Here is a 20,284-nt window from a genome sequence, read left to right on the forward strand (position 1 = left end):
CTACCTGCGGTTACAGCTGATATTATCTTGGTTCATGAACCTAATCCGCTTAATCCTATCTTAATGAGAAACACCGCAACCGATCAATACTATCTGTGTTACGTTTAGTAAATGTTTTAAATGAAGTAGTACCTCTGTAATGATAAAAAATCTACAATTTTCGTAAGTCCTTCAATTATATATATGTTGTACAGTATATATAAAATTAGTATGGTTCAACCATATAATAATCTGAGCCCTAACTAAAACATTGGCGTATATTTAAGGAAAAATTAAAGTTCTGTAATCGAAGAAAACATCGTGAACAAAAATCGAAGAGTTTTGTTTTGATCTTAAAATGTTTGCGGTTATTGGCAACATTTCACTTTAATTAAACAATAATTTGACGGATGGTACTTTTATATTATACAACGTTCTTTGTGAACAGGACTTTTAGTCCAAATTTAAAGTTTGCATTATGTAGTTTGTCCATCGTACTATTAAAATATGTATACAAGGAGCGGTATATTACTATACTAATGGTTTATTTATTTTATTATATTCGCGTTTTGTGCATTTAAGTAATTTTATTATAACGATAAGTTTAAAAATGTAGAAGGTCGTTTAAACATTACAACAAATAATGTGTACTAGAATGTTTACTTGAGTAATATGTTACTCATTTTAATAATAAATATTCTTATATCATTATTTTACTGTAAAACATTAAGAGATCATGATTAGACCTATTCTAATATTTTGATAAATACTGCCTGCTTTTTCCTCATGTAATTTATTTCAGATATAAAGTGGTTTGTATAATTTATTTAGTTTTCACCTGACAGATAAAATATCGGGCGTTGAAGATGCTTTAGTTATCAGTCATCCTAGGACTAGCTAGGATTTTAAGACGCAATTTCACAATGTCAATTTCACACCAGTGTCCGCATTTTTATTTATATTAATATAATCAATCTAAAACTTATCTATAAGATTATTTTAATAAAATAGTTTGGTAGCTAAATATCCATAGTTATCGTATTGTAAGGAGGCTTAGTTCTAAGAAAAGTCATAATCATGTTTGTGGCTCAAAACTAAACTAAAGTGGCATTGATCATTGGGTAACTAAATGGTACTGGCTTTTATAAGTAACAAAACATAACATATAACCTTATTGTATTCTACCGTCACTTGCATTGAATTTATATTAAGTTCAAATTTAACACTTACTTTTAATTTACTGTCTTGAATAGTAATAGAAGATGAAGCCTTGATTAATCTAACATAAATGACGTTATAATGTTTACTGTGTTCCTTTACAACAATGATAAAATAAGAAACATTTTTTATTTCTCTAATTTCTATTAGAGAAAACATAATTGTTGTACAAATCAAAAATAATAGACAGAAGATCCGTGAAGTAAAAAAAATACTTAGTTAGTCCATACACGGTTCGATTAGTGCGAAGCAAGTTAAACAAACTATATATCATTTACTGACTTCAGAACTATTAACAAAACGCAAATATTTACTCTATTACATCCTGTTGATGAAAATACATTTATCGTCCTCCTACAAGAGCCTGTCAGGGAATGCCGTAACAGTGAAGTAACTTTTGTAGAGTTTTGGCCGTTACCATCGCGCCTCAAGCGTGACGTACACTTGTTTTCCAGCTCAATTGTCAAAGACTACACTCACGCTTATTTAGCCGCTTTGGTATCACTCAGGGTTCCACTGATAGTATCAGAAGAGTTTTACTCAATTAAATATACAATGAAAATTTACTGCGATTTAAACATAACGGGATACAAAGCTTAGTAGATAAATTATACTCGTTAATGGATAACTTAAATACATGTGAATTTGCCAACCGCACATTTTAATAGATAAGAGTTTAACACATGTTTTTGGGCAAAACGAATAATAAAATAGCCTATTTACCTGTCTTTTGAGTTTTTTTCGTTTAATGCAACAGCTAATTTACGATAAAATTAATTCATTTTATATATATACCATAAAGAGTGTTTTACCGACCTGAAGAAGGCTACAGCTATCACCTAGGTCGAATATGCAATTAAATCTCGTTTCGTGAACTTTTTAACCCTTTGTTAACTATCTGACTATAGCTAACATGTAACTGAAAGAGCTGTTAAATTTCAATGCATATCTGAAATCGTTATAAAGATTTTTTGTCAGCAACACTGCACCCTTGGAAGAAAACTCTAGACATATGGGTGCAGGGCCACGGACCATTTTACCTTTTTAGTTACTGTTCGTCCCCCCATTAAATCATACAATCAAATAATGACATCTCGATCGTCCACATAGGTTAAGTTAGGTAGGACGAGTCTAAAAGGGATGATACTGAGAAAACCATTGGCCATTATTGTATACAGTATACAGACTGTCTGGTGTCATCTACATAACAGCATTATTTAATATTTAAATGATATGCTCTATGTATGCTACGTCACAATAAACATATTTTGTTTGGATAAAAAAACCCTTCAAGTGAACAAAATTAGATGTTGACTATACTTCGGTATATCAAGTTATATATATTTTTTCTGTGCAAAAAACTATTTAATTGCAAAAATATAATGTTACGTATATTTTCATTTATTACTCAAGGTAAAATGGTCGGGAAACCAATAACGAATTGAATACTATGTCTAATATTCTCACTTTATGAATAACTACAGATTTGTATTGTAGTACAACTTACTTCTGTGTGGCATTAATCACCTTTTTTGCTGTTATTGTTGTATAAAAAGAAATCATCAGTTTAAACAGCTGATTAGCATTTGAATGACAAAGATAGTAAATTTAAGTGGTGTTAAATAATGTTCAGAACAAATCTCGTATGACGTAAAGAGTGAATATTAACTAACTATGACGTGGATTTCCGTTCCTTCGATTGTTTTTCAAGAGTTTTACGGAAACTGACAGTTGAATTAAAACCTAATCCCTCGCATTGAATATCCTAGAGTTAATATTGCTACTCAATAAACGTTAGAGTAATTTAAGTATTTTGACTGTTTCGTTAATCTTCCTTTAACAGTATTTAAGTTTTTTTGTTTTTTTCTTTACCAATGGCATTTTGTTACTTTTTCAAACCCTGGTCTTACAAATATATAACATTACTTCAGTACAAGTGGCATCTGTATTTGGAAACGATCTCGCTTGGAATCAAACCAGCAGCCTTAAGATTTGAAGGCAAGCACCATAACTACTCATCTATCCACGCAATAGTGTGTCGTCCAGAAAATATAACTGATCCATTTTATGTTCTAATTGAAATTAAGCAATTTTTCTATGTTTATTAGTGACAATTGTTATGTAAAAATCCCATACTTGCTTTAATGGCATTGTGATAGCTGCGTTACAAACAATAATTGCTACGTATGAATTTAAATTGTTAAGTTTAAGTTAAGTTGTTAAGTTTAAATTTAAATTTCTGTTTGGTGTAATAATGATTTTATTTCCAATAAATATACTAAAATTGTATATGTACGCTTCAGATATATCAACAATCTAAACAGTTTTATAAATAATACATTTCTATAACGGTTGCTCAAACGTTTGTTTGACACAAGGCCTCTGTTACACTGGACTGGGATTTATATAATTAGTTAACAATTTGACTGCTCTTGGCTTATGTCTGTCATTTACACATTGTTCCTTTGTACACAGTACAGTTCAAAACACTAAAGCAAATATACAAATTTGGTTAACGTGCAATAAAACTATACTCTGAGGGTTTTGCATTAATTATCTGTTTCTTAAGGGGCTCCGATCTAATTTCCAAATCGTATATAATTTTTAATTTTTACCTATTTACCTACTCGTGTCTATTTGTTTTAACGCTTGTTGGTAATCAAATTGTACGTTCATTTTTACATAAGCACATTTTCATGTTCAACAAAATAATCGTAGTTTTTTTTATAAATGTTTATTTTAAAGGTATTATAACAATTAACACATCATCTAGCTCTCGTAAGTTAATTTATTAACATAACCTTGATATTAATGATTTTTTCATGTTTCCATTTTATTTACCTGTAAAATACTACCTTGCAAAATGAGTTTTCTAAAAAACTTTTCACCCAACGTCGTTCTTATCAGCCATTAATCATAAACTGAAAGTGGCAGCAGCGCTAAAGGTCAGGGCGTGTTTCTTGGCTACATGAAAGCTCGATAAAGTGTAAACCGTCAAAGACACGTCCGCCAACGCCGGACATGAGTGATTGATGTATTATAGAGGAGCACATCAGTAGCCAGTGAATCCTGCAATGCAAAAAGTGTTTCTGTTTACGTTGTGTTGCAAGAATTTAATCTATTTTCTTGTTATATCTACGCCGAAATATTGAATTGATCTTGTGATGGTTCGATACATTAAAATTATTAAAACAGAACCATTTTAAATTTTGTTGAATTTGAACTTTTTCCGAAATCAGACAGTTTTGAAATAATGTAAAAACTAAAAGTTAAATTTAAAGTTGCTGATCTAGTAATCTTGTTTTAGCTTAAAGCCTGTAAAGAACATTTTCACCACACTATGACGTTTTTGGCTGTATTACATACGTTAATTGGTGGCTGAAAGTTACGTTTTGCTGGCCATGCCAGCTGTCATCGTATTTTGGGGACCGAGCAGGTTTTTACATCCCGGGGCCGCAAAATCAGCTGTCCGCTTGCATACTTATTACACAAACAATATCCATAGCATTGAAATACAATTGTTTTATTTTCACCGTTGCCTAGCAACTGTTTATTATTATTTTTGCTGATTCCTGAAATTACTTCTTCGCATAACCTTAAAGTTGCGTTGACTATCAGTTTTCATTATTATTATTGTGAATAGTAGTAGTGTGGTGAAAAATAGTGTTTGTACCACGGACCGAAAATGGTTTTGCAGCTCTCGATCGATTTAAGTTCTCGACTTCATCTCGAACTTAAAAACTATCTCGAGCCAGCAAAACCTCGTTTTCGGCCCTAGGTACGAAATATACTATTGTAAACTTTAAACAGACAAATGGGGCTTATTTATAGTTTCGTTACATACTACCTTAAAGTCCTGAATGAATGTGGGTTTGCATATTCTGGAGCAGACCCTTGGACAGTGTTTACAATGACAGCAGTCAAAATTGCAGAAACTGATATTGATATTGATCATGGTCTCAAATTTGGTTTGGTCACACAATGTTGTAAGAAGATATAGTGGTAACTATCGATGTATTTTAATAAGATTTGTTTCATATAGTCTCTTTTTTATTGGCCATGACGATTATATTGTTTTTATAGATAACGGTTTTGAATCTATATTTATGATATGAGAACAATAGCATCACAAGATTCACCACCACTGTAAGAACGTAAAAAATAACTTGTTCTAAAAGTATGTAGCATTGCAGAAATAAGCAAACATTTACCTAGTTAGTACAAATTAGTAGATAAATAGTGGAGCTTAACGTAAGGAGGTTGTCGTCTCCAAAAAGAATATATTTTATATTTTATGCATTTTGCCTACTGATTTTCATGATTTCTATTTGTTTACTTTATCCATGTCTACTGATAGATTACACAACCAATCAGATCAAATTTTATTTCAAAGTGATATGCACGTAAACATGAATCTTTTTTACATTACACTTTATACTAATTAGGTACCGGTATATTAATTGAAAATTCTATAATAGTAAAATTGTAATAAATTTTTACCGAATTATTTGCCATTTATGAATTATTTGGCTTATAAATTTTCTGAAAACATAATGTTTAATGAAAAATAAATTTCCTTTTACGATGAACAAATCTAAATAATGAAAAACCATATGTCATTTGCAGAGCTGGTGATTGTTTTGTAAATTATCGACTATGACACGGCTGTCCAATCACTGATTGTTTTTCAAGAGTTTACGTCAACCAGAAGGTGGAATTGGATTCAGCAAATCTTCAATATTGATTCTCGTTGATTGTAAATGGCAGATTACAATTCTTAGATGAACCGCATTCATTGGCTTTCAAATCTAACATCACTAATATTATTTTTTCAAACCAGAGAAGACCGGACGAAAAATATTCAATGTAGTGACAATATGGCATGCAAGAAAATCCGGTAATACTATATCTACTACCAATGAAGATGTTTAAGTCGTATACTCTACCAGCACCCCAGCTGTACTCATAGAAGTAAATACACTAAATTGACACTCCTTGAATCATTGACCATTAAGAGATTCCTTCAGTTTCCTTCAGATTATTTTATAAACTTATTGCTAAGTAAACATATAGAGGGTCTTACCAGGACTATAAGTTGTATAGGCTTTTTGATGTTCATCAATCATAAACTGCAAAAAGATCAGGACGTGTTTCTAGGAAATATAAAAACCAGATAAAGTGTAAAGTATCAAAGACACGACCACCAACTTCGGACACAGTGATTGATGTAGGAGTGGTGGAGGGAGTATTTGTAGCTATCAGTTGATGCTGAAATATACTGCATTCGCGGAACGTGTCAATAACATTATTGTTCAAGTGGTGGACAAAGAGATGTTTCACAAAACGTCATCCCGTTTATTAAATAAATTTGAGTCTTGCATAAAACTTGCAGCCTGGCCAATGCTGTTTTGAAAAAGTAATTCAAGTCTTGTATGTCTTGACATTACATAGTGTAAACAATCATGCTTTAGAGGCTTGTAAATTCTCTTGCTTATAAGTTGTTTATTTACGATTTACCTTTACCCTCCTAAGTATTTTTGGTTTATGTTGACAGATCTGGTGCATTATTTTAGATGATGTGCTGTAATAGTGATTTGAAACTTATTTACCTACTTAACTTAGTTAGACCTATTGTGGTATCTATAATGCTAGGTATGTGAGTTATTACGCTGAATATTAAAAAAACCTTGTTTAATCTATATATATAAAAGGCAAAGCCCTCACTGACTCACTGACTCACTCACTCATCACTAATTCTGCCACTTCCCATTTACCTAGGAGGCTGATATTCGGTGCACCGATTCTTTGGACATTAAATAGGAAAACTAAGTAGTTTTTATTCTGATCGGGCTTTCGGGCTCTGCCCCGGTGGCTCTGGAGTTTCCTATGTTAACCTTATGAGTACTCATATTTAAATGGAATTAAAGAATCTTAACAGCTGTTTCAATTAAACAAATTGGTTCTGTTCTATGATGTTCAATAGCATTAAAGTTACAAGGATTACCAACAGGGTGCAGCACTATTATTTTTTTAAATTTATGACACATCTAATTTGCAACCAAAAGGTGAGTGATCGTAGCGAACGAACTTCAACCTGGAGGCGGGTTAGCGTAGCGAACGAGCCAACCTGAAGGCAAGTGAGCGCAGCGAACAAGCTCCAACCTAAAGGTGAGTGAGCGTAGCAAATGAACTTCAACCAGGACGTGATTGAGCCATGCGAACGAGCTCATCTTGAAAATTAAGAAGTTAAACGGGGCAAAGCCCGCGGGTACAGCTAGTCTATATATATATAAAAGGCAAAGCCCTCACTGACTGACTGACTGACTCACTCATCACTAATTCTCCCACTTCCCACTTACCAAGAAGGCTGAAATTTGGTACACTGATTCTTTAGGCATTAAATAGGAAAACTAAGTGGTTTTTATTCTGATCGGACTCTCGGGCTCCGCCCCAGTGGCTCTGGAGTTTCCCATGTTAACCTAATGAGTACTCATATTTAAATGGAATTAATGAATCTTAACAGCTGTTTCAATTAAACAAGTTGGTTCTGTTCTATGATGTTAAATAGCTTTAAAGTTACAAGGATTACAAACAGAGTGCAGCACTATAATTTTTTTAATATTTTACCACAGCTAATTTTAAACCAAAAGTGAGTGAGCGAAGCGAACAAACTTCAATCCGGAGGCGAGTTAGCGTAGCGAACGAGCTAACCTGAAGGTAAGTGAGCGCAGCGAAAAAGCTCCTACCGCAAAGGTAAGTGAGCGTAGCGAACGAACTTCAACCAGGACGTGTGAGCGCAGCGAATGAGCTCCAACCTAAAGGTGATTGAGCGTAGCGAACGAACTTCAACCAGGACGTGATTGAGCAATGCGAACGAGCTCACATATGAAGTTAAACGTTGCAAAGTCCGCGGGTACAGCTAGTCTGTATTATAAAAAAGCATTTTTAACTATTAATAATTAGTAGTGGGAGTTCTGATTAATGAAACAGCTGATCTTAGGGTGGTCACAAAGTGAAGATGCAGGAAGTAACTTAATATTTGACATAAATATACTTCATATAAATGGCCCTGTATAAACAGCTGTTTTGACTACGTCCATACACAGTCAATACTCAACTACACAAACATTACGTAAATACATATGATCTTCATCCTTTCCCTTTGAATTTTCGATAAGCTTAAAAACTCCTTGCTCTCAGGAAATGATCGTTTAAAACATCCTTTACTGTACGACTTAAATCGTTATCATGTATATATATAAAATTCAATGTATGTTTGTTTGTTTGTTTGTCCTTTATGGACTCCGAAACTGCTCGACAGATTGTAATGAAACTTTCAGGCATTATTAAGCATCATTCAAGGATGGTTTTCGTGATGGGCCCAGTGGCTCTGGAGCACGATTACTAGAAAAATACCGGTATGGATCATAAACATATACAAAATGACGTTGTTGGCCCGAATCCTATACTAATAGCATTAAACATATGTTTTGGCAGTTTTAAGCAATGTTAAATTATGTTTATTTTCGGGCCAAAAACGTCATTTGTTTATGTTTATGATCCATACCGGTATTTTTCTAGTAATCGTGCTCTGGAGTTTCCCCATGTTAACCGTATGAGTCCTCATATTTAAATGGAATTAAAGAATCTTAACAGCTGGTCCAACTAAACAATTTGATTCTGTGATGTTCAATAGCATTAACAAGTTAATAGGTTTACCAACAGGGAGCAGTACCATTATTTTTTGAGCGAAGCTCTTATACGTCGACTCTTATGCATTTCGTAATACGCAAACTCCTCCTAGACGGATGAATCAATCGTTTTCAAATTTTGCATGGTGATAAAGACCATATCGGTGAGTGCCAACCATCGAAGTATATAACACAACTGGAATGCTAGGTACGTGTTCACGAAAGCGCGCCGATGTGGCAGCCTTCCCGCACCAACATGGAGGACCCAGCGGATTTTAGCCAATTCATCGAATAGTGCGCGAAGTTGTTAACTCGCTCCTAGCATGCAATAACAAAGATTAAGTACAATAATGTTTATATATTCGTAATCTGCATTAAATGCAGAATCTAATGGTATAAATAAATTGTACTTTTTATTTAAAATAGAATTTCCATATTTAAAAAGAGTTAACAATTTTTACATTGCGACATGAAAAAGTTAGTATGCGAGGAAGTATTTTATTTTTGGGTCAGAAGAAAACTGTAAGCGACAAAGTTGTAGTTTAAGAGATGATTTTTAACATGTGATCGAGCAATTTACAATTAAGTTTGTAGTTTGTTTGTAGTATAGTGATTAATAGCGCGACGAGGTTGATTTTATGTCGCACCAACCTCCTCAGTCCAGCAACTCTTTATGTTTGTGCTACTCGATCATTGTAAAGCTAAATAAATTTTAACCTTTTTTAATAGTTGACATAAGTTAAAGAATACAACTAACTATTCTATTGATGTGATCATATATTTCATTTATTTGCAGAAGATAAATATGAATACCGGTACCGGGCTGCCGCATATGAATGAAACTTGTTAGAGACACTGTTTTACAAAACCGTTTGTTTCTCCAATGCTAGGGACATTATGAATGAATGTAACAAAAATATGTTAGGTGTAAGGCAGAGATTGAAGAAATTGGTTTTGTTTCACAACATGTAATGCAACCTTTGTACTATATTTGAGCACGATTGTGGGCAGTAAAACATATTCTTAAAAGTACTGTTTAGTATTATTAACCAAACCCTTTTCTCTTATGAGTGATAATATGAATTTTAAAAAAATATACAGAATAACAATGACACTCAAAACACGTTTACAATTAACGTGTACACTAATCGTGTGTTTACAACATTATACAAATACTCATATTGTCAAAGGAACACGACTAACAATTCGATTTGTTAATTTATTAATCAATTTTTGTTATTGAAAAATACTTCCTAGGTTTAGTATTTATGACCTTATCAATTATTTGATCTGAGCCTTAATATTTGAAATTTCTCATTAATTACCAAACAAAGCAGATAATACACGATCCCTTGTTACATTTAATAAACAAAGGGGGATTACCAGTGCCTGTCCCTGTATCTATAGTCTACATTTTATATTTTAATTTACGGTAACATTGTATGTAAATAGTTTACCTACATGGTGATAATTCAGTATTTAGTTAAGTTACCTGTAATAAAAATGAATTTAATATAACTATTGGTTGTACTCAAAACGTTTCTGGGAGTACCGTAAACGTAAAGATCAGCGGAACCAGTGAGAACGGCCCGCGGCGCAATTTATAAATAACCTCTTTGCGTTACTAATTACTCCATTACACACGACTAGAAAATTTTATTTGAAATTGCTTGGTTATATGCTGAAGATCATCTCATTAGCTACAATTTTCTCGCTTAAAGTTTGCTTCTGACCAAAAAATAAAAATAAATCCTCGCTTAGTAACTTTTTCATGTCAAGGTGTGATATTTGTTTAACATTTTTAGTTGTTAAAATTCGAATTACGATTTAAATAACATTATATTTATACTGTCAGATTCTGCAGTTAATGCAGATTCCGAATATATAACTTTAATTGCAGTCAACCTTTTGTATGCACGGCCAGGAGCGTATTAACAACCGTGTGCACGGCTTGAGGAACTGACATATCTGCGTTGGGTCCCCCGTAGTGGTGGAGGAAGGTTACCGAAACGGCGCGCTTTTTATCCTACATCTCCTATCTACCCGGTGTTCCAGTTGTGTTATATACTTCGATGGTGCCAACATCTATATACTTACTTACTTACTGCTGGGGCGCTACAAATCGCAGTCGATTCTTCGCCTCGTAGATCAGCCTCTTCCACGCTTCTCTGTCCGCTGCCATCTCCACTGTCCCTCCACACTGACTCACATCTCTCTTAACTTGGTCATACCATCTCATTTTTGGTCTACCCAATGGACGCTTTCCAGTTGGTAAAGCAGAACATACTTCCTTCAGTCTTGTTCCTTCTTCCCTTCGCAATACATGACCTAGCCAACCTAATCTTTTTGCCTTTATCAACGCTATTATATCAGGGTCCTGGTATAACGCTCGTAGCTCTCTGTTTTTTCTAATCCGCCATTCTCCTTCTTCGTTTACTGGGCCGAATATTTTTCTTAGGACCTTGTTTTCAAAAACAATCAAGCGTCCTTCATTTCTCTTTGATAGGACCCAGGTCTCGCTTCCATACAATAATACTGGTTGAATAATGGTTTTATATATTCTTATTTTTGTATCAGATGATAGGAGTTTTGATGACAGGAGCTTCATACATGCACCTAAACATTTATTGGCATTTGCTAGTTTACTTAATATTTCTGTATCTTCCATGTTAAAGCTATTTACAGTAACTCCTAAGTATTTAAAGCTTTCTACTGGTTCAATTAAATAGTTGGCTATATTGAAATTGGTGCCTCTATTGATGGGATGTCGTCCAAACTTTATTATTTTGGTTTTTTCCTCATTTAGTTCCAAACCCACTTTTTTACATTCTTGGATAAACTTGTCGGCTAGAAAACACAAATCCTCCGACTTTTCAGCCAATATCACCACATCATCTGCAAAGGCCATGACATTTAAGTCTACACCCAATTTTAGGCCCCTCTTTAGATTTTTAACATTTTGTAGAGCTTCTTCAATCGCTATGTTGAAAAGAGTGGGGGAAATTCCGTCCCCTTGTCTCACTCCTGTATTTATACTAAAGCTCTCCGACATTTCTCCATCTACCTTTACTTTCGCTTTTGATTCGTCAACACATAATCTTGTCAAATTTATTAACTTTTTAGGTATGCCATGTTTTTCCATTTTCCTATATAAGGTCCTTCGATCAATGCTGTCGTAAGCTTTCTTGAAGTCAATGAATATCCCATAAAAACTCTTATTATATTCATAATATTTTGAGATTCCCTGTTTAAGCAAAAATATTTGGTCTACTGTCGATCTACCTTTCATAAAGCCGGCTTGTTGATCCTCAATTATTGATTCTGTGTACGGATTTAGTCTCATTAATAGAATTTTTGAGAATATTTTATATACTGTGTTTAGAAGTGAGATACCTCTGTAGTTTGAGCAAGACTGTTTGTCACCTTTCTTATGTAATGGGATTATTATCGCTTCTGCCCACTCCTCTGGTATTATTTCATTATTCCATACATTTGTTAAAAGGCTATGAATTTCTTTGATTAGGACTTTTCCACCACTTCTAATTACTTCCGTTGTGATTCCGTCCTCTCCGGGGGCTTTATTGCATTTGAGTAACCTAATTGCTTCTTCTACTTCCTGTTCTGAGGGTGGTAAAACATTTGGTTCAACATTGTGGTAGCTTAGATTTTCTTCTATGTCTCTAATTGTCGGTCCATCACAGTTTAGAAGTTCTTCAAAATAGTCTTTCCATACTTTAATGCCTGATTCTTTATCTACTACTACATTTCCACTTTTATTTTTAACTCCATAGGTTCTTGCAGAGAAACCACTTTTGAAAAATCTAATTGTTCTATAAAAATCCCTGGTGTTGTTCGTGGTTCTGTAGTTTTCTGCTTTGGTCAGTTTTTGCTTCAGAAAGTTTCTTTTACATGCTCTAAGCATTTGTTTTGTATTTCTGTTAATTTCACAGTATTCTACTCTAAGCTGCTCTGATTTCCTTTTCTCTTCTTCATTGTCAGCTCTCCTGCTTGCAATCCATTTGATCTTGATTTCTCTTCTTCTGTTTATCAACATCTATATGGCGTTAAAAAAGTCTCTCAGGAATCCGCCCCACTGGGTCTCAAAGATTCAATGTAATCCTTATGAAAGCAGTATTTGACACATAAACAAAGACATATTGATCAGCTGTTGACTTTTGAATGCAGTAGATAAAGAAATAGCTGATAGCATTATTCCACAGATATTAGAACAGAAACGGTATGGATCATAAATAAAATCAAATGACGACACTAGCTTGGGGTCCGTGACGTATGAAGTGGTTAAGGAAGTAGTAGAGGTGAGCAGTCTGGAGTATGGAAACTGTTTATGACGATTATATTAAGGTATCTGCATTCCTAAAATTCTATGGGAAGGGAGGAAAACAGGACCACGACGTAGGATAGTGTGAAGGAAGTAAAGGCGAGCAGTCTGGAGTGTGGAAATTGTTTATAACGATAAGATGAAGGTATCTGCATTCCTAAAATTCTATGGGAAGGGAGGAAAACAGGTCCACGACGTAACAAGTGGTGAAGGAAGTAGTAAAGGCGAGCAGTCTGGAGTGTGGAAACTGTTTATGACGATTAAATTAAGGTATCTGCATTCCTAAAATTCTATGGTAAGGGAGGAAAACAGGTCCGCGACGTAGGAGTGGTGAAGGAAGTAGTAAAGGTGAGCAGTCTGGAGTGTGGAAACTGTTTATGACGATTAGATTAAGGTATCTGCATTCCTAAAATTCTATGGTAAGGGAGGAAAACAGGTCCGCGTCGTAGAAAGTGGTGAAGGAAGTAGTCAAGGTGAGCTGTCCGGAGTGTGGAAACTGTTTATGGCAATTAGATTAAGGTATCTGCAATTCTAAAATGCTATTGGAAGGAAAGGAAACAGGTCCGCGACGTATGAAGTGGTGAAGGAAGTAGTAAAGGTGAGCAGTCTGGAGTGTGGAAAATGTTTATGACGATTAGATTAAGGTATCTGCATCCCTAAAATTCTATGGGAAGGGAGGAAAACAGGTCCGCGACGTAGGAAGTAGTGAGGGAAGTAGTAAAGGCGAGCAGTCTAGAGTGTAAAAACTGTTTATGACGATTAGATTAAGGCATCTGCATTCCTTAAAATTCTATAAGAAGGGAGGGGTGTAAATTCTATATTGGTATAGAATACTGTGGTATTTTTTTTTCATCTGTTTCAGTTAAAGATCCTAAGTTCACTGATCAGATGAATTATTTTGATCGATTCACAAAGAACGTCAGGGTAATTGGTTGGATATTCCGTTTCTATAACAATTTAAAAGGAAGCAAGACTTCTGGTGAACTAAATGGATCAGAAATAGAACATGCGGAAACAAAATTACTGTGGTGTATACAAAAGGAATCGTCTCAAGAGTTAACATCAAGAAACAAAATGCAGACTTTTTTGGTGAAAATGATTTGTTAAGAGTGAAATCAAAATTGACTTTAATGCACGATGACGAATATTTTAAGTTTCCAATATTAATGCCCTCAAACCATGAGATGACGAAGAAGCTTATAGCAGAAAAGCACCGTCTACATCTTCATGCTGGGAGCAATACTTTAGTGTCAATTTTACGTCAAACATTTTGGATTTTGAGGTGTCGGAACTCAAAAAGATTATATCAAGATGTATCATATGTAAGCGACACAAAGGAAAACCTCTTCAGTGTCCACCCCCTCCCTTGCCACTTGAAAGAATAAGTGATTCAAACGTTTTTGAGACAACGGGTGTAGACATTGCCGGGCCATTGTTCTTAAAAGAAGGTATAAAAGCATACATAGTTCTGTTCACATGTGCTGTGTATAGCGCGATCCACCTCGAACTTACAACTTCTCTGTCTACGGAAGCTTTCATTTCTGCTCTTCGTCGGTTTGTAGCGAGAAGAGGTCGTGTTGTCACAATTTATTCAGACAACGGGAGGAACTTTGTTGGAACAAGTAATCTTCTCAGACGGATCAACTGGGATGAAATTGAAAAGTTTTCATCCGTCCAGAGGATTAAATGGAAGTTCAACCCTCCTTCAGCGGCATGGTGGGGCGGATGGTGGGAGCGACTTATTGGAGTGGTAAAGGAAATTTTACGACGAAACTTGGGAAATTCATCAGTCACGCAGGAAGAACTCTCAACAATTTTGTGTGATTGTGAAGCAACTGTAAATTCAAGACCTTTGACTTATCATTAGAATGATTATGACTGTTTACGACCATTAACTCCAGCCTTATTCTTACAACCAACATCAACAGCTGAATTACCAGATTTGGATGAAACTGAGTGTCTAAGTTTGAATAAAAGAGTGCGTTATAAAAACAAATTAAGAAGATCACTAAGAGACAGGTTTAAGAAAGAAAGTAGTAAAGGCAAGCAGTCTGGAGTGTGGAAACTGTTTATGACGATTAGATTAAAATATCTGTATTCCTAAAATTCTATGGGAAGGAAGGAAAACAGGTCCGTGACGTAGGAAGTGGTGAAGGAAGTAGTCAAGGCGAGCTGTCTGGAGTGTGAGAACTGTTTATGACGATTAGATTAAGGTATCTGCAATCCTAAAATGCTATTGGAAGGGAAGGAAACAGGTCCGCGACGTAGGAAGTGGTGAAGGAAGTAGTAAAGGCGAGCTGTTTGGGGTGTGGGATCTGTTTTTGACCATTAGATTAAGGCATTTGCAATCCTAGAATGCTATGGGAAGGGAGGGAAACAGGTCTGCGACGTAGGAAGTGGCTTAGGAAGTAGTAAAGTATGAACATCAGCATAGTGTGAGGTTTACTTAAAACCAATCTGGAGATACATGATTGCGGAATGATTGTATTGTAATTGGGCGAAATTAAGAGAGTAACAATTATTAGTATTAACGTATTAACTGTTTTATTGAGGAAACATTTACTGGCCTACCTCAAAAAGTAGAGGTTTCAATAGCTTTGTTAAGGAAGCAAATTTGTATGTCAACAAATTTGCAATTTATATTAGTTTGTTACATCTTTGACTATTCATACAACTTCAGTATTCAATAGTCAATGGTTACATATTCGTCATTTTCAGAATGCGATCGCTTCGACTTATAGGGTTTTATTTCTTTTAGGGGCAGGTCATTTTTCTTTGATGTGTGGTTATAATCTCAGGAAAAACTACTTTTTTTTTAATAATAAGAGTTTGTAAATAATAATAAAAAAAATCTGTTATACAAACGACAAATCTCCCACTTTACAATCGCTACCCCCCTTAAAACTGTATTAAGGATTATAACCACATAAGATAATGTGTTTATCGTTATATACATGCCATAAAAATGTATGGCCAGCTCTGATTATAGTTTAGAAAGATATCTACTGTTGCGTAATGTAACTATTTATGAACAGTACGAAATGATTAATGTTGTCGTCGCTAAAGCGGGGCATTAACAAAAAGGCCTTATCATAAATAGTTTAACTGGTTGTAACATCCTACGATCTGATAGACATAATCTGATTATGCAGTAGATGTTACATTACTAAAACATGATAACACCCACAACCTCCTCAAACTACAAGTGTCATCTTAGAACACTGTATATGGTAATGAGGTCCTTAGTGTGCTCTACAGTTTGTACCTACCTACAGGGCTCATCCCTATCTACCTGCAAACTTAGACTACATAATGTGTAGTACAAATGTACAATGTCTGGTAGCATTCATTATGATATACATTTAAAGTACTGATTTAAAAATTAATGTGTTGTATCGAAGAAATATATGTAGGTTCAAAAAAGGAACCACAATTATGGTTGTTCAAAGATAATAGGGAGTGCAATTTCATACATTTTCTTGTGATTTGATCGACTAGTTATTCATTTCAAATTTTGTAATGTTGAAATATAGGAAGCTGGTGACATTGGTCTAGAATATTATGCTTCATTAACACAAAAATTATTGTTTAATGAGTGACCTACCAACAAGCTTACAAAGTTAAAGGATTTCAACGAGCCCATGACTTAAATTGCAGTCTGTTTCATTGTGTGTTTCTTTTATTTAGCAACTAGCTGGCCCGACAGACGTCGTCCTGTCCTAATATGGTTTTATGTCAAATACTCGTTCATTTTCAAGATGAGCTCGTTCGCATGGCTCAATCACTTCTTTCATAAAGTTGGTTCGCTACGCTCACTCACCTTTTGGTTGCAAATTAGCTGTTGTCATAAATATAAACTAGGTGGCGTTAGCAGAGGCATCCACAAAATTGAGCGGAGTCATCAAGGGTTCATATTATATTGTTTTTGTCATACTGCAGTAAAAACGGTAGTTTTTAATGCATGCGTTGAGGGTCTAAAGTAGCATTTTTAATATTTAGGGAGTAAAAATAGTTGTTAGCCTCTATGGAGTAAAAATCAGCTGTTGTCAACTCAGTTGTAAATTTCGATTGTAAACAATTGCATGTATAGAAAATATGTATCGATTCGTGCTTCGTAATAATTTTAACATACAGTCTACAGTTTCTTCCGGTAGCATTTTAGCATTGCAGATACATTAATCCACTCCCAAACTCAACACTGCTCACCTTTACTACTTCCTTCACCACACCCTACGTCGTGGACCTGTTTCCCTCTCTTCCCATAGCATTTTAGGATTGCAGATACATTAATGTAATTGCCAAAGACAGTTCATGCACTCTGCACTGCTAGCCTTACTACTTCATTCACCATTTACTACGTCATAGACCTGTTTCCTTCCTTTCTCATAGCATTTAAGTATTACAGATACATTTTTCTAACTGCCCAAACGGTTCCCCACTCTGCACTGCCAGCCTTTACTTCCTTCCCTACAGAAGAAAAATTACCTGCCCCTAAAAGAAATAAAACCCTTTAAGTCGAAGCGATCGCATTCTGAAAATCACGAATATGTAACCATTGACTATTGAATACTGAAGTTGTATGAATAGTCAAAGATGTAACAAACTAATATAAATCTTATAAATTTGTTGATATACAGATTCTCTTCCTTAACAAAGCTATTGAAGACTTTTTGAAATAGGCCTGTAAGTGTTCCCTCAATAAAACATTTAATACGTTAATACTAATAACTGTTACTCTCTTAATTTTACCAATTACAATACAATCACTCCGCAATCCATGTATAGGCTATTCCAGATTGGTTTATTTATACATTCGGCATCTGACTATGGAGGTTGTGGCAGAATACGAGATGGTTCATGCAATATTAATATCTGGTGTAAACAGATTGTTGCATCGTGCAAAACTGAGACAATCCCCAGCACAGCTGCTTTTCCAGCTGAAATATGAAGCAGCAGTCAAAATAAAAGCGAATAATTTACTCGCAAATAACTTACTCACAGATAGACTATATGTGTATCAAATATTTTAAGGTTACACACTCAGTATTTGTAATTCTCAAGAGACAGTTTGAATCAATAGTTGTGATATTATTTTTTATCTCATCTACACAAATTTATTACACAAGGTCTGGTTCATTTTAAGGATGTGCGATTGTGAACACTATCCAGACCAAATATCTTCTCAGTAACACATATAACTTGCATGCCTGTCTCAGGAATAGAACTATTGCCATTGACTTTTCCTGTCGCAGCTCTTAGTCTTTCATTGTACGCATTTTCCAAAAGACGTGTGGCTTTTGTGTCTAGAAATTCAGTGTTCAATCTAAATGTATGTCGTGATAAAAGGTATAATGATTCTCAATATTGGTCATCGGCAAATGATTACCTTATTAAACTAGTGAAATAAAATGTTGTAACCGAGTATTGTGAACTTGACATTTCTCAGAAGCAGTTGGAATATTTCAACGCATCTTTTACACTGTTTAATATTTTCAAAGGTCCGACGACGATATAATTTGTCAAATGCCGACGATTGAATGTATTTTGCCTTCTAGCACAGTATATTCAACGGCTCAAATCATCTGATTTGTTTTAATAAATTAATACTACAGCTAATGACTAATTCCAGCTGTGATGTTTGTAATATTTGTAAATAAAGAACAATAATGAATTGCTCAATTAACAGTTGCATTAAAACAAATCGATAACGTGTTTCAAAATTAATTAGAACATTACTATTCTTAAAAATGAAAACATATTGTGATAAAGTTATAGTGTTTATGATCGTAAAAGTTCTTACAAATCACATAGTTGCAAGTACCTGTGAATATCCTTCGTGTAAAGACGGTTCCCCACATTCAATTTGTATATATCCCAAAACCTTGGACAGAAGTGCACCGAAATGTTCGTCAGAAGAAGCGAGAGGAGGATTAAAAGATGAATACGTGCAAGCTATTCTACACGCTCACAACGAATTGCGACAAAAGGTCGCCCAGGGTAAACAGCCAGGGCAACCAGGCGCTGCTAATATGATGAAACTCAAATGGGACTCCGAGTTGGCAGAAATTGCTCAGGCATTCGCTAATTCTTGTGAACGAGATGGTTTGGCCCACGATAAGTGTAGAAACTTAAAGGACGGAACTGAAGTAGGTCAGAATAGCGGGAACGACACTTTTGTTCTAAGAGATGGAGCAAACAGAACTGATCTCTTCTACAGAATGGTGCAGTTGTGGTACGACGAGGTGTCATTGTTTGATTCAAGATTCGTCGACAAATACACGTTCAGCAACGAAACTGGACATTATACCCAAGTCGTTTGGGCAGACACTGATCGAATAGGCTGTGGGTACATAGAACAGGACAAAACTATGTTTTTTACCTATGTTTATGAGTTTTACCAGCCGGTACGTATGAAGTGCAACTATGCAGTTTCTGGGAACTGGGTTGGCATGCCTGTTTATAAAGTTGGTGAACCCTGCAGCAAGTGTCCAACAGGGACTCACTGCAGTGAAAAGTATCCTGGACTTTGTACTGGGGAATTGGATGAAAAAAGTTCATCTTCTATTTTAAGAAGCCACTCGTTACAAAACGCTGGTCTTGAAGTGATAGTTTTGGTATCAATTTACTACTATGTGTGATTTACTACAACTTTTTAAAAACAATTTGTAGTAAATAAAACTTAACTTAACTTATTGTTTGTTACAGATGTATATCAATATCCTACACTACATCATTGAATTCACTTTCTGCTGTTTCTATTATTACGTAGGATAAACTATCATAGCATAGTTGGCTATTCATACCTTTGTCCGTCTTCAGTCGTAAAATAAGTCTAGGGATGATTATTTTTGAGTCAAAGACCCATTATAAGATCCATATTAACATTTAACGTCTAGATATCTTAAAATATACATGAATCGTTGCCACAAGCTACTTATCATAACTTTTACAAACAAAGATAAATAATAAGACATGGAATCATATTGACTCTAACCTTAAATCTAACACACATTTGCAAGATCTTAGAAAGTACTAGAAATACTTGGTTCATTATCTT

The 20,284-nt window shown here is 34.7% G+C and overlaps 2 protein-coding genes across 2 annotated transcripts in view; one reads left to right on the forward strand and one right to left on the reverse strand.

Moving 5' to 3' along the window:
- Positions 1-11,127, reverse strand: part of LOC128982231 (uncharacterized) — a 38,519-nt gene extending 27,392 nt beyond the window's left edge. Inside the window, exon 1 of the mRNA XM_054401299.1 lies at positions 10,994-11,127. Within this exon, the coding sequence (XP_054257274.1) occupies positions 10,994-11,127 (134 nt within the window). The remainder of the gene's footprint in view (positions 1-10,993) is intronic.
- Positions 11,128-18,906: 7,779 nt separating this feature from the next.
- LOC128982229 (venom allergen 5-like) lies at positions 18,907-19,959 on the forward strand. Its single transcript, XM_054401297.1, has one exon. The coding sequence runs from the start codon at positions 18,975-18,977 to the stop codon at positions 19,863-19,865; it is 891 nt and encodes a 296-aa protein (XP_054257272.1). The 5' UTR covers positions 18,907-18,974; the 3' UTR covers positions 19,866-19,959.
- The last annotated feature ends 325 nt before the right edge of the window (positions 19,960-20,284 follow it).

This window comes from Macrosteles quadrilineatus, unplaced genomic scaffold (assembly GCF_028750875.1).
Source record: "Macrosteles quadrilineatus isolate MER2022 unplaced genomic scaffold, UCM_ALF_1.0 Scaffold_204__1_contigs__length_187771, whole genome shotgun sequence".
NCBI classification, from domain to species: domain Eukaryota; kingdom Metazoa; phylum Arthropoda; class Insecta; order Hemiptera; family Cicadellidae; genus Macrosteles; species Macrosteles quadrilineatus.